At 36.0% G+C, this 13689-nt stretch overlaps 1 protein-coding gene across 4 annotated transcripts in view; it reads right to left on the bottom strand.

The window, feature by feature from the left end:
- PPP1R9A (protein phosphatase 1 regulatory subunit 9A) overlaps positions 1-13689 on the bottom strand; it is a 103890-nt gene that overhangs the window by 21380 nt on the left and 68821 nt on the right. The window contains exons 9-15 of one of the 4 annotated variants that reach the window (XM_063303650.1): positions 12907-13003; positions 12499-12670; positions 11390-11428; positions 6986-7143; positions 6287-6578; positions 2266-2353; positions 2035-2112 (exon numbers count right to left, since the gene is read on the bottom strand). In XM_063303650.1, the coding sequence (XP_063159720.1) occupies positions 2035-2112; positions 2266-2353; positions 6287-6578; positions 6986-7143; positions 11390-11428; positions 12499-12670; positions 12907-13003 (924 nt within the window). The remainder of the gene's footprint in view (positions 1-2034; positions 2113-2265; positions 2354-6286; positions 6579-6985; positions 7144-11389; positions 11429-12498; positions 12671-12906; positions 13004-13689) is intronic. The other 3 variants (XM_063303651.1, XM_063303652.1, XM_063303653.1) reach the window with 3 other exon arrangements.

Below are 13689 nucleotides of genomic sequence, written 5' to 3'. Positions count from 1 at the left end.
TTCTTTTTCTGTTAATTGAACGAACAGTATTATTTATTATCCTGATAAGTAAATATAATTTCAAACAAATATTGATTGTGCCTTGGTTGCTCACATGCCCTCAGAACAACCTCTAATCTAATGCGTTTCAGGCTGCACTAATTACAGTCCCATTGTCTCTGTTGGATGGGGATTTGAGAGTTGCAGTCCAGCTCACCCAGAGGCAAAGAAATGAGGAAGGTTACCTTAGAACAGTGTTTCTTAATCTTGAGATCTTGAAGATGTGTGGACTTCAATTCCCAGAATTCCCTTGCTGGCTGAGGAATTCTGGGAATTGAAGTCCACACATCTTCAAGTCCCCAAGGTTGAGAAACACTGCCTTAGAAGATGGATGGCTACATACAGTATAAGACATTGAAAGAAGTGCATTGTTCAAAAGCAAAAGAAATTGGGACTATAAAGAAGACTGGATTGATCAGGGTAAGACCTGAAATGGTTCTCTTTTTTGTAAATAGATGACTGCAGCCAGAACAATTCAACCAAAGTCAGGCTTTTTTTTTTTAAGGGAACACTTCCTCTTTTTGAGGAACTATAATACAGTATAGTCAGATCCAAGGGTAAAATTTTAGATCCGGAAAATTCAACCCTACTGAAACAGTAATAATAAAACTTACCATAAGTACATTAATCAAAATTGTGCAACTTATTTGGTTGGGAACTTCACTTTATTTTTCAGCCTCCAGGGTTGCAAAACCAGTGCCTTAAATGCTATATGATAAAGAGCTTGACTAAATATTCATTATACAATGGAATGCATGTTGTGATTTTCTTTCTCTGCAGCAGCCCAGTAAAGGTTTACTGCATATTTGCAAAATTTATGCATTTATTTTATTCTGAACCTTTATGTAAGGCATTTATCTAAGGAAAGAAGTTTCCCCTTAAATCAATACAAAAATGAAAATACAATTCTATTCTGTATTCATCAGCACTGCTACTGGAATCATTCTTTATAAAACACCTTGGTAGCAAGGGTGTGAAGAGATATTGTATCAGTGTTTGGCTCAATGAAACTACAATGCCCTGTTATAGGTGTGTGTGTGGGGGGGTGTATGTAGGTAAGAGAGACACAATGACAAACATGTGCTTCATGACACCTAGTCCATCGTTTTTCATAGCTGTTTATACCATATGCTCTGTTGCCTGCCTGTAGGTTTCCAATCACAACATGCTATAGCTGGGGTAAGCCAAACACTGTAATAGTGGCTCTTTTGACATTTTCCATCAACAAGGGAAGGGTACAGGAATGATACACATCTTGATCTTCCCTCCACTGAGGATTTTATGTTTGGAATATCTGGACTTAGTCATGACAGAAACTTTAAAAAGCTAATCATTGACTGGGACATGCTATAGTTTAATATATTATGTCCTTCAAAAACTGGTTCCCTCCATTATCTACCAATAGATGCCATTTGCTCACTTTGTCTTTTACAGGCAGTCTTTCACAGGCAGGCTAGAAAACCAATCCACTTTTTCCCTGCATTTTTCCAGCCTAAAAACTAAAAAGACTATATGCAAATAAATACTACTGAGTGCACTGCAACAAATTTATTTTAATGAATGGTGGGGGTGTGTGTGCCTTCAAGTCAGTGTTGACTCCTGATGACTCTTTGGACAAATCCCTGCAGTTTACTTGGCAACATTTTGGAATTGATTTGCCACTGCCTTCTTCCTAGGTCTGAGAGAACGTGACTGGCCCAAAGTCATGCAGTTGGCTTTATTCCTAAAGCAGGACTAGAACTCCCAATCCTCGGTTTCTAGCCTGGTGGCTTAACCACTACATCAAACTGGCTCTCTGTCTTAATGAATACAACCCATGTAATGAGTAAGGTAATTAAACCACAATCCTATGCCTATGTACTTAGAAAACCATCCCTCTGAATTCAAAGGTATTATTTCCAGGTAAGTCAGTTGCAGTGTTGAAGCAAATCTGCCCCCTGAAAAGTTTACATTACATGACCAGATACTGCATAGATCCTTATTATTCACTCATACCTGCAGCCAGTAGAAACTCGAATGGGTTCTTTTTCCCTTTGCCTCTTATTCATGCTAGAACTTCTCATCAATGGAGTCCTGTAATGTTAGAAGAGTCAATGTCCAAAAGAAAAAAAGAAAAAGGAAAAAAAAAGAAAAAAACACCTAACTCTCTAAACAAAAAATTAAAAGAATTAACTAAAATTTAATCTGAAGTCTTATTAATGAAAATGAAGGTTTTAAAATGCTTACCCCAGGTCCACAAACATTTGTTTTATTGCTGTTATATGCCCTACAGAAGGGCTGGATGCTCTTGGTGATTGGATACCTGTTGCACCATCTAGGACATATTTGTACATGAAAAACACAACTGATTATAGCAACTGTTCATTTAAAATTAAAGCAACAACTTTGTTTTGCATTGAAAAGACTCCATTTACACTAAAGCAGATGGCTTCATTCATCACAATTCAAGGGATTCTTATTTCAAAGAAAGGAGTATTTTGATTCTAAAGACCAGACTGAATACAAGAAAAGCCATGTTTGTGACCCAATTGTTTATATTTGCATGCAAAGGAAGTTAATAATTTTGGTCATTTTGACAACAAGAAATAAGCAACATATTAAATTGATGGCTTGGTGTTTTCATAATAAAAACTAACATGGTAAAAATCCGAAGAATTCTTTACCACAGGGAAGTTTTTCCATAATAATCTAACTTCCTTAGACTACTGAACCAGTGCATTAATCAGCAATAGAGCTTTCTCACAGTCAGAAAAATTACATAGCTTTGAGCTCAGTTGCTTATTGCCTGCTATTCAATCTCAACTACAAGGATAAGGGTTTCTTTCATAATTTGTACAGTTTAAGTAAACAAGGATACATTGTATAAAAAATTAAAAGTCTGCAGTAAATTTCAGTACACAGTATAATCCCTGCAATTATATATGCTATGTAGTAAAAAACCCAAAGATAGAAAGATACAGCATTTTTTGAAATCTTCTGCTATACAATTATAGTGATATAGAAGCTGCTAATAACAATTTCAGGACTCAGGCCACTTGGAATAACATTCTGTGCAGTGGTTTGTTTTTTTGCTTGTCCCTCTGCAAAGCTAATCATATGGCCTATAGTTTTTATTTAGAAATTTTTCGGGGGGTGGGAGGAAGAGTATCTTGTGGGAAAAAAAGCAATAGAAAAATAAAATAATAAAGCACAGAAATAGAAAAGCCATGAGAAGTGAATTTAAAAACTATATTGCTGTATGCTATTGCTTTTAAAATAATCGTAACAATAATATCATAATGTAGGGAACAAATGTAGGGAGCCAATTTGGTCTAGTGGTTAAGGCAACGGGCTAGAAACTGGGAGACTGAGAGTTCTAGTCCCACCTGAGGCATGAAAGCTGGCTGGGTGACCCTTGGGCCAGTCCCTCTCTCTCAGCCCAACTCGCCTCACAGGGTTGTTGTTATGGGGAAAAGAGGAGGGGGAAGGAGTATTAGGTATGTTCCCCGCCCTAGTTATTTATAAAAATTATAAAGGCGGGATAGAAAAATAAATAAACAAATGATCTTGTGAGGCAGATAATACATTGAACTGTGGAGTAACCCTAACCCTTATATGTGAATAGCTTTTCTTTAATATTTATATAATTCTCACATTTCTATACCACCCAAAGCCAAAGACACCTTTTCAAGCTTTCTGTTGGACCAAGTCCAAATATTTTAATGTATGGTCCTCAGTGGAGGGGAAATCAAGGTGTGTGTCTGCTCACACCCCTATGGTGCTGAAGCAACTCAGAACAGTTAACCTCCTAGAGCATTGGGGGGGGGGTGATCCCTGATTGCAGTTCCCGCTACTCACTTAGGAAAATTATTGTATATTCCTAAAGTCATGGGGTTTTAAAGTTCCTATTTTAAATTTACATGTTAAGTTAGTTGGTTGTTGTTGGTTGGCCTTTAAATAATGATTACTGTATTTTGTTTATAATTGCTTATATTGCGTCTAGGCTGCTTTGGAAGTTTCTTATTCTGAAAGGTGGGAGAAAAATAACTGCAATAAATAAAAAAATAAGCATATTGAAGGCTATCACATGTAGTGGATCATTTTGATTGCATGGGAAATCATGCGGCAACTGTCTGTACTTCAATGCAACACGGTAATTCATTAATTTGTTTTAGCTGCCAACATGAACTACTGATCTTTTAGACACTGTTTAGACAGAGTTTTCTTAAAATAACATTCAATATCTATTTACTTTTTTTTATTCAAAGTTTTTCAAAAGCTAAAAACAGTTATTTTTAATTTCAAAGTACCAAATTTGGCACCATTCAGGATGACAGCTAAAGCACAGACTTTGCCAGAGGTCCAGAAGCTATAACTTTCTAACGGAAATAAAATTATCAAAGTGTTTCTTTCTGGTCCACCGTGCATAGTTTATTATCCATCAAAAATGGGGAGAACTGGTATGAATTGCATATAAATCCACATAGCTTTTCCAGTATTGCATCTGACAAGTGCATGCACGGCAGGCTCATCACTTCCGTAGGGTTCTTATACAGCAAGGAGATTCAATACATTAAGGAAGCACTAAAGATACTTTCTTCACTCAAGTCATTGTGCATAGCTGATGAGAATTTGATCAGAGTGATCGGCAGAAAAGAAACCATCTTCACTTACTGCGCATACTGATTCACCACAACAAAGAAGTCATACAATTTAATAGAGATACGATTAATTCTTCCCTTAACACTCCTCCCATCTCGGTAAAAGCAAATTAAAAAGTATACAGGACTGGATCCAAGGGAGTGCATACTTAGCTCTATAGAAAGGACTGCCAAGTTCTTTCCTCTTGGTAGTAAACGTACTTACTGCCTGAGAAGCCTCAAAAACAAACTCTGGGGCACAGCAGGCAAACGGTATAAAAAAAATATTAGAAGTGAAAAACTTGCTCTGCATGCCAGAAAGTAAATTTGTGCTTTTAACAAATGTACAGTGTTGCTATTTTTATGATGTACTTCTAAACAATCCTGAAGATAGAAATGCAGGAAAGCTTTTGAAGCATCAAATACAAACTTTCTAGTGAACGGCTATATAGATCTAAGAACCGTAACAAAAAGATATCTTGAAATAATGACTTCAATCTAGGGAACCACTGCAGGAATCCAAATTAAAGTATGGCAGACAGATGGCTCTTTAACCCTCACTCGCACACACCCATTGGATCAGAGCCCACCACCTGTTTTGGTGAGTGGTGCCCAAAGGCTTTTCTATCAAATCGGAATCTGCCTTCCTGTAATTTAAATCCATTATTGTGTGTTCCATACTCTGGAGCATGAGAAAACAGGTCTTCATCTTGAATGTGATTCTTTCAGTTATCTGAAAGGTACCATCATATCCCTTCCAGTCTCTTTTCTCAATACTAAACACTAAAGCCAACGCTTTCAGTCTAAAATCCTCTTCATAGGATTTTGATTAATTAATTAATTTACTTCAATGTAGACTCTAACTGACTCTGGGCAATTCACACATGATAACATAAAACTAACACAACCAAAAAGAATATGGGATCTCGGCACAATATACAGACAAAAAACAAAAATAACGAACACACTAGGTAGTGCCTGAATGCACTGATGATGTTACCTATCCTGCTAACGAAACATCTGCTGGAAGAGAAGCAAGGTCAGAAAATACCAATAACCCATTAAACTTTTCTGATAGCCTTCTATATATAAGGACAAGCCTTGAGAATTTTGCCTAGGTTAAATCTTGTAATCTTGATTTAAAGTAAAAGTTGCATTTCTGGAACTTGAAAAAGTTTAGGTCTAAAAGTAATTGCAAATGCAAGGAGAACCTTGTGGAATCTTAAAACGTAAGAAAATTATTGTGCAACTTCTGTGGACTCAGGTTTACTTAGTAGGAACTATGTAGACCACAAAAATATTTGCCATCATAAATTTGTGAGAATTTGAGATGCCAGAAGTGTCAGTGTTAGATTTACTGGAACAGATTAACATGGATATTGTCCAGAAAAAAACTGGAAGAAGACTAATTGTATCATCCATTCTTCTTTCACCTTGGAGAGGTGGGGTGGATGATTTTAAAAGTATTTAGTTTAACATTCAAAATCTCAAAATAATAAATTAAATAAATCCAGACTGATTTTGAAAGTACATACAGTTCTATCTGGACTCGATTAAAGTGCAAGTGGGACATGGAAAGTGACATAAGGTGAGAAAATGAATGCAGCCACATACACATTTAGTCATACCTTCATCATGGCAGATACTCCTGCTGGTTGAATGATGCACAGGTGAAGTTTCGTAACTTTGACAGGATGTTGAAGGAGAGGAGAGTGGAGTATCTCCATGGGCAGACACAACAGTCGTGTATTGTTGCTCTTCATCCTGGTTTTCAATTACGTTGTCAAATGCAAACGCAGCACTGCTAGCCACAGGGGAAAGGGAGGAAGCACCAGAATCTGATGCTGGTGAGGAGGTTCTCATACACATGGGCAGAGGTGATTTTGTAATGTGTATGGGGCTACCATAACTGTACGGAGGCTGTTGGTATAAGAGATTATGAAGCAGATTCAGGCATTCAGGAACTAATCAAGTTATTGAATGTGCAAACCAGATTTTTTTTTGAACGCGGATTTTCCATCCCATGTCTGTTTCTATTTTAACTTTTGTTTTGCTACATTTGCATTTTTTGCACTGTGAGCCTTAAATTACCTGTTAAGTATGGTTTTGCTTTTAAATAAGAATTAATAGCACCATGGAGGGAGGAGCACATCATAGTGTACATAAATTTCATTCAGACGTCTTGACATGGCTGCAAGAAAACATGTTTTATCTTCAAACAGAAAATACTAAAATACTTCTCTGTAAAAAGTTTCATCACATCTCAGTGACTATTTCCTTGACAGCAAATGCTGGTCATATGATGTTTGTCATAGTAGTGTACTCACCTTTCTTTCAAGACTGTCTTCTCCATCTGTGGAGCTGATGCTGTCATAAAGTCTTGTTCTGGTTGGTCGTGACCTTTTGTTTTTCACTGAAAGCTGCAAACGAGTTTTCAGAGCTTTAGAATCCAATCTTTCTGTTTCAGGGACTGCTTCATTGAAATCTTTTGGGGAAAAAAATACAACACTACTGTATTCAACTGTCTCAATACTCAGAAATATCCGTATTTCTCAACTTGGAACACATGAAACTTTATGTACAGAATGAACAAGATGTCCCATGCTTATTTTAGTGATCGAATATAGAAGAAATAATTTGTCTTTCCACACTATCATCAAGGTGAATTGATCATTTGTCACATGGAAATTAAAAATGTATTAGAAAATGTTGAAACATCCTGATGATTTGTTAAATGCTAAGGAATAAGCTCGTATTTAAAAATTAAATTAGCATAAGCCAAGTCCTTGGTGGTAGAAAGGTAGCTAACATAGGTATTTTTCCAGTGTAATGTTGTTTAGCTTAGTATATTTCAGAGTGGGAGACAAAGCTAAGATGATTTATATTCTAAGAAATGTAAACCACTCTGGTTGCTAGGGCTTTCCCTTCTGTTGTTCTTATAATTCATTAATTTTTGTCTGTCTAGTTGCTAAAATCTTAACAGCTTAGTACCAGCATTCACACATTTGCAACTAATACGGTGGTTTTAAACTTCGCTTCCCATTGCAACTCCGATTTGCACTGGAAGACAATTTATATTACAGTAGTACCAAATGTGAGCTTTTCTCCCAAAACTGATGTCAGGTAAAGAGGCCAATTCAAATTGGAAGAAAGGGTTAAATCTGTCTCCCACCAGTGCCGATTCCACCTCCTTTCTGAAATGACTATTTACATTTCTTGAAATAATTTATACAGTTGCTCATTGCACGAATGGGACACTTTTATTCTGGTTCCTGCTGAGCAGCAGTAAAAAACAAAGAACGTAGTAAGAAAGTTTGGGCATGCCATTAACAGCTGCACATCCCTCAAAGCTAAAAGTGTGTTAGCTGATGAATCTATGGACGTTAGGAAGCACTGTGTCCTTGTGAAGTAGGCAGGTAGGTGTAAGAAAACTCAGAATCAAAGACTACCTTGAAAGAAAACTCTTGTGCCAACTTTTCATTAGTCTCTTTTGAAGAAATGGTGACTACAGTGTAGTAAAACAAGGGCTACTAATAATGCTGCCAGTTGTTAAGTAAGTAAGAAATCCTGACATACTTTTCTTCAGCTTGTTTCATTTATTCAAGGCATCCAGGAGCTATACTTCTGTGATAGGTGTCTTAGGAGTACTTCCTCACCAACTCAGTAAACTCCCAAGTCTTACTGAGAGAATTCATGATTAGTAAATGTAGGCATCAATGTGCATGTAATGATAACAGTATGATTAGTTATTTTAATGACTAAAAATAGCAAGTCAAAAGGGTAAGTGAGGATTTGGGCTATGAAGTGACCATATCCTGTGAAGCCATAAAGTAGCAAGTTTGGTTTCGAGGTTGGTTAGTACACTGGGTAAACCCATCCATCTCTGGAGTTGTTTCCCATGCAACACATAAAATAAATACAGAAGTGACAAAAAAAGAAACTTTTTAAACTGACAGCCAAATAAACAGTAATAAGTCATTAAAAGCATCCACTCATGTTCTCTTTCAGTATGCTGTTCCTTCTTTCTCCTTCCTGTCAATTCTTCACTTTCCTCTCCCTTCTCTACCAGTGCTGACATTCTAAAAGTAATTTGTTGAGGAATAAAACTTTAAAACAAGGGGTTCTGTAAAAACAAACATGTAATTGCTTTCAAGCACATAGCTTCTTTATATAGAATTATTTTTCTCACACCATGAGTACCTCTAAAATGGCAGACAGAGCAAGGAAAGATATAGCCTAGGTCCAAGGTCTTAGAGAAGTGGCATGGGCACCTATGAGATCCAGACTTTGAACTTGTCTCTCAAGTTCTATGGATTCCTCTCCCTACTCTAGAAATGTTTCAGAGGGTCCTACAAATGTCTAGAGCAGAATTGGGAGGTGTATGGCTAGTAGCACTGAAAATACACTGAAAGAAACCAATACGTTCTTTTTTTTCCCCCATGTTCACTTTGAAGCTGTTCAATAAATTATGCCATATCCATGGAGGGAACCATCGACAGCAGAATTATTTAAAGATATGCAATTGGTGCCCACATTCCACATTTTGCTTTTGATTCTTGGAGACCCTGGGATGCTTCCCACCAAGTTTTAAATGAGTTTTATTCCTTTTTTTTTTTTGTCAAGTCATTTTATAAACTCTCTGCTCCTCAGCTCTGGATAAAGGTTAATTTTTCAATGTTCCTATATGCAAATATATGAAAGGCAAAAACTATGGGCCCAATTTTCTTTACGTCCTGATGAAAGTATATGTCAAATAGGAATACATTTCTTGCTCCTCAAACCTGTAAGTCAGTATCTTACAGAGCAACTGCCAACAAAATTTGTCACAAAATACGCCTCACCTCACCAGGGCTGGCTCAAAGTTTTGGTATCCGGCAAAATGATCCTTTCCTTCATTCCCTCTAGAAAAGCTATGGACTGGATATTTTTTAACATGGACAACAGGATTAGATCCTCCAGCATACTTGAGAGCAACCAGCTAATTTCAGGGTGCAGAAAAGCTATTAGCAAGCAAAGAGCAAGGAATGGTTTGGGGGGTAGTGAGAGAGAGGCTGCTCCTGTTATGCCCCATTGTTTTGCTACCTAACGCAACTACTTCACTGGGTCTAATGATAGGGCCAGATTTAGCAGAGTAGAAACTCAGTGAGCTTAGAGGCAAAGAAGTGTTTTTGTTGTTTACTTTTCTTCCCACTTATTTACTCTTATTTACTCTTAAATACTGTTCATAATACATCAATCACGCAAGCACAAACTTGCCTTATAACCACAGCTGTTTTATTCATGACTGATATACTTTTAGCTAGATACAGTAAGACACTTTCCCAGGGTCCTATCACTATATTGCTTTCATTATACTTTTTAAGAAATGTTCTGCTAACAAGCATTTTTATTCTGTTTGCTCATAATATTGAAAAGTAAAGACTTGTATGCCCATCATTTAACCAATGGAACATGAACATAACTTTGCTATGTCAAACTCTACATTATAAACTGACAAATTTAATGGAGGATGAAATTAAATCTAAATTTACTCTGACTTATTGGACAGTGTAGGCATATAGAAGTATCAAAAAGGGAGATCAATGTAACTAAAAGGTAAATGATTTAACTGAACCCTTCATCTGTACCTGTCCACAGATGGCTATGTGATTAATCCTAAAAAAGCCAACCTACATGAGTGGGCTTATAGAATCAAATCTAAAAGGAATCTTCTATGTAACAAATGATCAACCCTAGGAAAATCTCTACATGCTATACTTCCCAAGACAAAGACATGCTATTTAGCATTATATAATTTCTTTTTTTCTGAAGGAAAAATCGTAATTCTTTTAATGTGTAATATATTCCATTAAGATGAACAACTTCTTTCCTTTCTGAACTTAGATTAGAGGACAATATATTTATCTACATGGAAAAAAGAGTTCTAACAAATCTTTATCAATTATGTTTCTTCTGGACAAAGGAGACATTATGCACTTTGAATTGTTATACATTTAAAGAAGCTGTTCTTGCAATAGCTGCCTTTTACCTTAGTTATATCATGATATCATGACTCAGGAAGCCCCACAGAATTAGGCAAGGTTGGAAAAAAGGCTCTTGATTGTGTGCAGTTCTTTCCTAAAAAGCATTTCATACTTTTGGTGATTTATAGCTGCAGCTAAATTTCAGCATTCTGTATACTGGTACATATGTTTAGTGTACTACGAGTCTGATCCTATACGTTTGATAATGACTCTTCACAATATTTCATCTCACAAAGATCACGACTTTTGATTTCAAAACATTGGTTAGCATAACAGTGTCAACTTCGTACAATGTTCATTCCTGAAATGGAAACAACCTTTTTGACTAGGAAATAGCAAAAAGACAGAAGATATGTATGCACACATACAGTGTATTTAACCAGCATGTGAGTGGGTATATACAAGGAAATACCAAATCATGGGTTCACAAGATTGTTCAGGCTACGAAGTACATACGTAAATGTGTGACAGCCAAATGGAATGGATCAACAACTATGTATGGGTTTCACATTATTTCTTTTGTAGCAGTGCTTATGTGTACTATGGGCTCATGACATGGTCCCATAATGAAACATCGTTTACACATTTGCAACACTAGTGGAAAAGCAAGGCAAGTTCTAAGACAGACAGGAGACTTAATACATCAGCTGTCACAATGGATTTATTTCCACATTGAACATTGATCATGCACTCTAGAAAATAACTTACCAAAAACATCATCAGGATCAACCCCCTTTACAGCTCCTTCTGCAAACATGCACAGGAGACCTATTAGTCAATGGGCTATTATTCCCTGACTTAAAATATTACAGATATCTTCTAAAAGAAGAGTTTAAAAATCTACTATGGGCAGTGACAGAAAACCTATTTCTTATCTGAAATACATTACCAAGAAGCTACTTCACTGTAGAATAATTTATGAAAATGAAAAAGGTGCTTTCTCTAAAATGTATCAGCAACCTGATAAACTGTTATATGAGCAAAAGTATCAACCACATAAATGGGGGAGCATTTATACATACTAAAGCTCATGTGTATATGGGATTATGGATAGCAGATGTACGCTTAATTCTAGATCTGCCAAAATTACTCAGAAGATATATCTCTTATCTTTTCTTTCCTTCCAGAGTCTACTCTGCCAATTTTTAAATCAAATCCATCTAAACATGGATTTTTCATATGAATGAGCAAAGATGTGCTCCCCAACAGTGTACATAGTGTTTCTATTTGCCAACCTCTCTCTGGACTACACAAACTATAGCTAATAAAGTGTTCGCTGTCTCCTCTAAAACTGGTTACTGTATTACAATTTTACTTATTTGTTTAAAACATTTATATAGCTGCCCCTCTTGAACCAAACTCTGGGCAGCTCACAACCCAAATTTTCTATGTGATGGAAAGGGAAATTCATCGTGAAGACATGTATGGCTCTCTGCCCCAAACAGGGATGTCCATCCCTGCTCTGAACACATAAACATGCAGGTGTTTATATTTTTACACAAGTCTTTGATTTATTTTTATACATACAGATGTCATTTATATATTCCTGTATTTTTCACCTTGGAACAAGAGTAACGTAAAACAGATGTAAGACATATAAGAGTGCACAAACTCTTTCTTAATTTGTTTATTAACAATATAGATAACATAAATGCAACAGAAGAAATGCAGTTATACACCTTGCAGGTATTGTTATATGACAGTATTTGAGATGGGTCAGCACATCATTTATTATATTCTGAAAATACTAATCACTCCAAAACTGTATCACACAGAAGCAACACAATTATCAAGCATATCATCTGGTTCAAACAAACCTTGACTTAAGGCATCCAGGCAAGACATTTGCTTTCCATCAAGGTTTTCCACTGTATCTCCTCCTGAGAATTCTCCAACAGATGTCTGTCTTTCAAAAATGTTGTTGTTGTTGTTAACTTGGCTCCCATTTTGCTTCAGTAGCCTGAACACTTCTGTTTCCAGTTCTCTAATCTGGGAGAAATAAAGCCAACTGTTAGGAAAAGTTCTGTGACATTTCCTTTTCATGAGGCAAATTAACAGAATAACTATCAATACTTCAGACCATGAAGGCTGCTTCAGGTCCCTTTTTAATGCAGAGATAATAAATGAGCAATGTCGCTCATTTATTTAAAAGATTTATAATCAAAATTGTAACAAAGGATTTGATAATACTTCCAAAATAAATGAAAGTCATGAAAGTTTCTTACACGAGCTTGTAAACTTTGAACTTCTAGAAAGTGAGCTTTCTCCAGATCTTCAATTTTTTTCCTTTCAACTTCATGCCGCTTGATAAACTCAAGTTCTCTTGGGGAAAAATGTATTTGTTGGTTAGAACAAACTCTGAATTGTGACAAACACTGAATCAATTTGCCGAGGTGGTATACTTTAGTATGCAGTTTCTCAGAGAATGTCTGCTGATAAGAGGTTTAATACTTACCTTACAGTAATAAACATGGAGCAATAAAAGGTGGAATGTAATAAATGCTTTCATATTAAAAGGAGTGCACTGAAACAACATTCTAGACTAGCTTTTATGGTTTATGGTTTTATGGTTTTTATAGTTAATCAGCACTACCAAAATAAACAAATCCATGCTATTAAAAGTGTTGGAATTTTTTTAAAAAAATTAAGTTGCTTCACAGAATAGGAAAGCTGTGATGTGCAGGCATTACATTCACATTTAGTGTTGCTTATTTGGAACACATTTAAATATTCCAAAAGTTATAAGTAAATCTGTTTGATAAAATACTTTATACATTTACAACTTTAGCCTAAAATGGTCATACATGTTTTGGAAGGCTTTAAGCTTACAGACACTATTTGGTTAATCATATTTGGAGGCTTATATTTCAATCTGTTCTTCATTATAAAATCTCTTAGGCTGCAATTCTACATATGTTATCTGGCAATATGTCCTGCTGAACGGTTTATATCCAGCCGTTTTTCTAGAAGCTTAAGGTGACATATATGGTATAACTCCTTGTTACACT

Source organism: Candoia aspera, chromosome 4 (genome assembly GCF_035149785.1).
Source record: "Candoia aspera isolate rCanAsp1 chromosome 4, rCanAsp1.hap2, whole genome shotgun sequence".
NCBI lineage: Eukaryota > Metazoa > Chordata > Lepidosauria > Squamata > Boidae > Candoia > Candoia aspera.
Note: the sequence above shows the minus strand (reverse complement) of the source record. Positions and strands in the feature narration are given on the sequence as shown.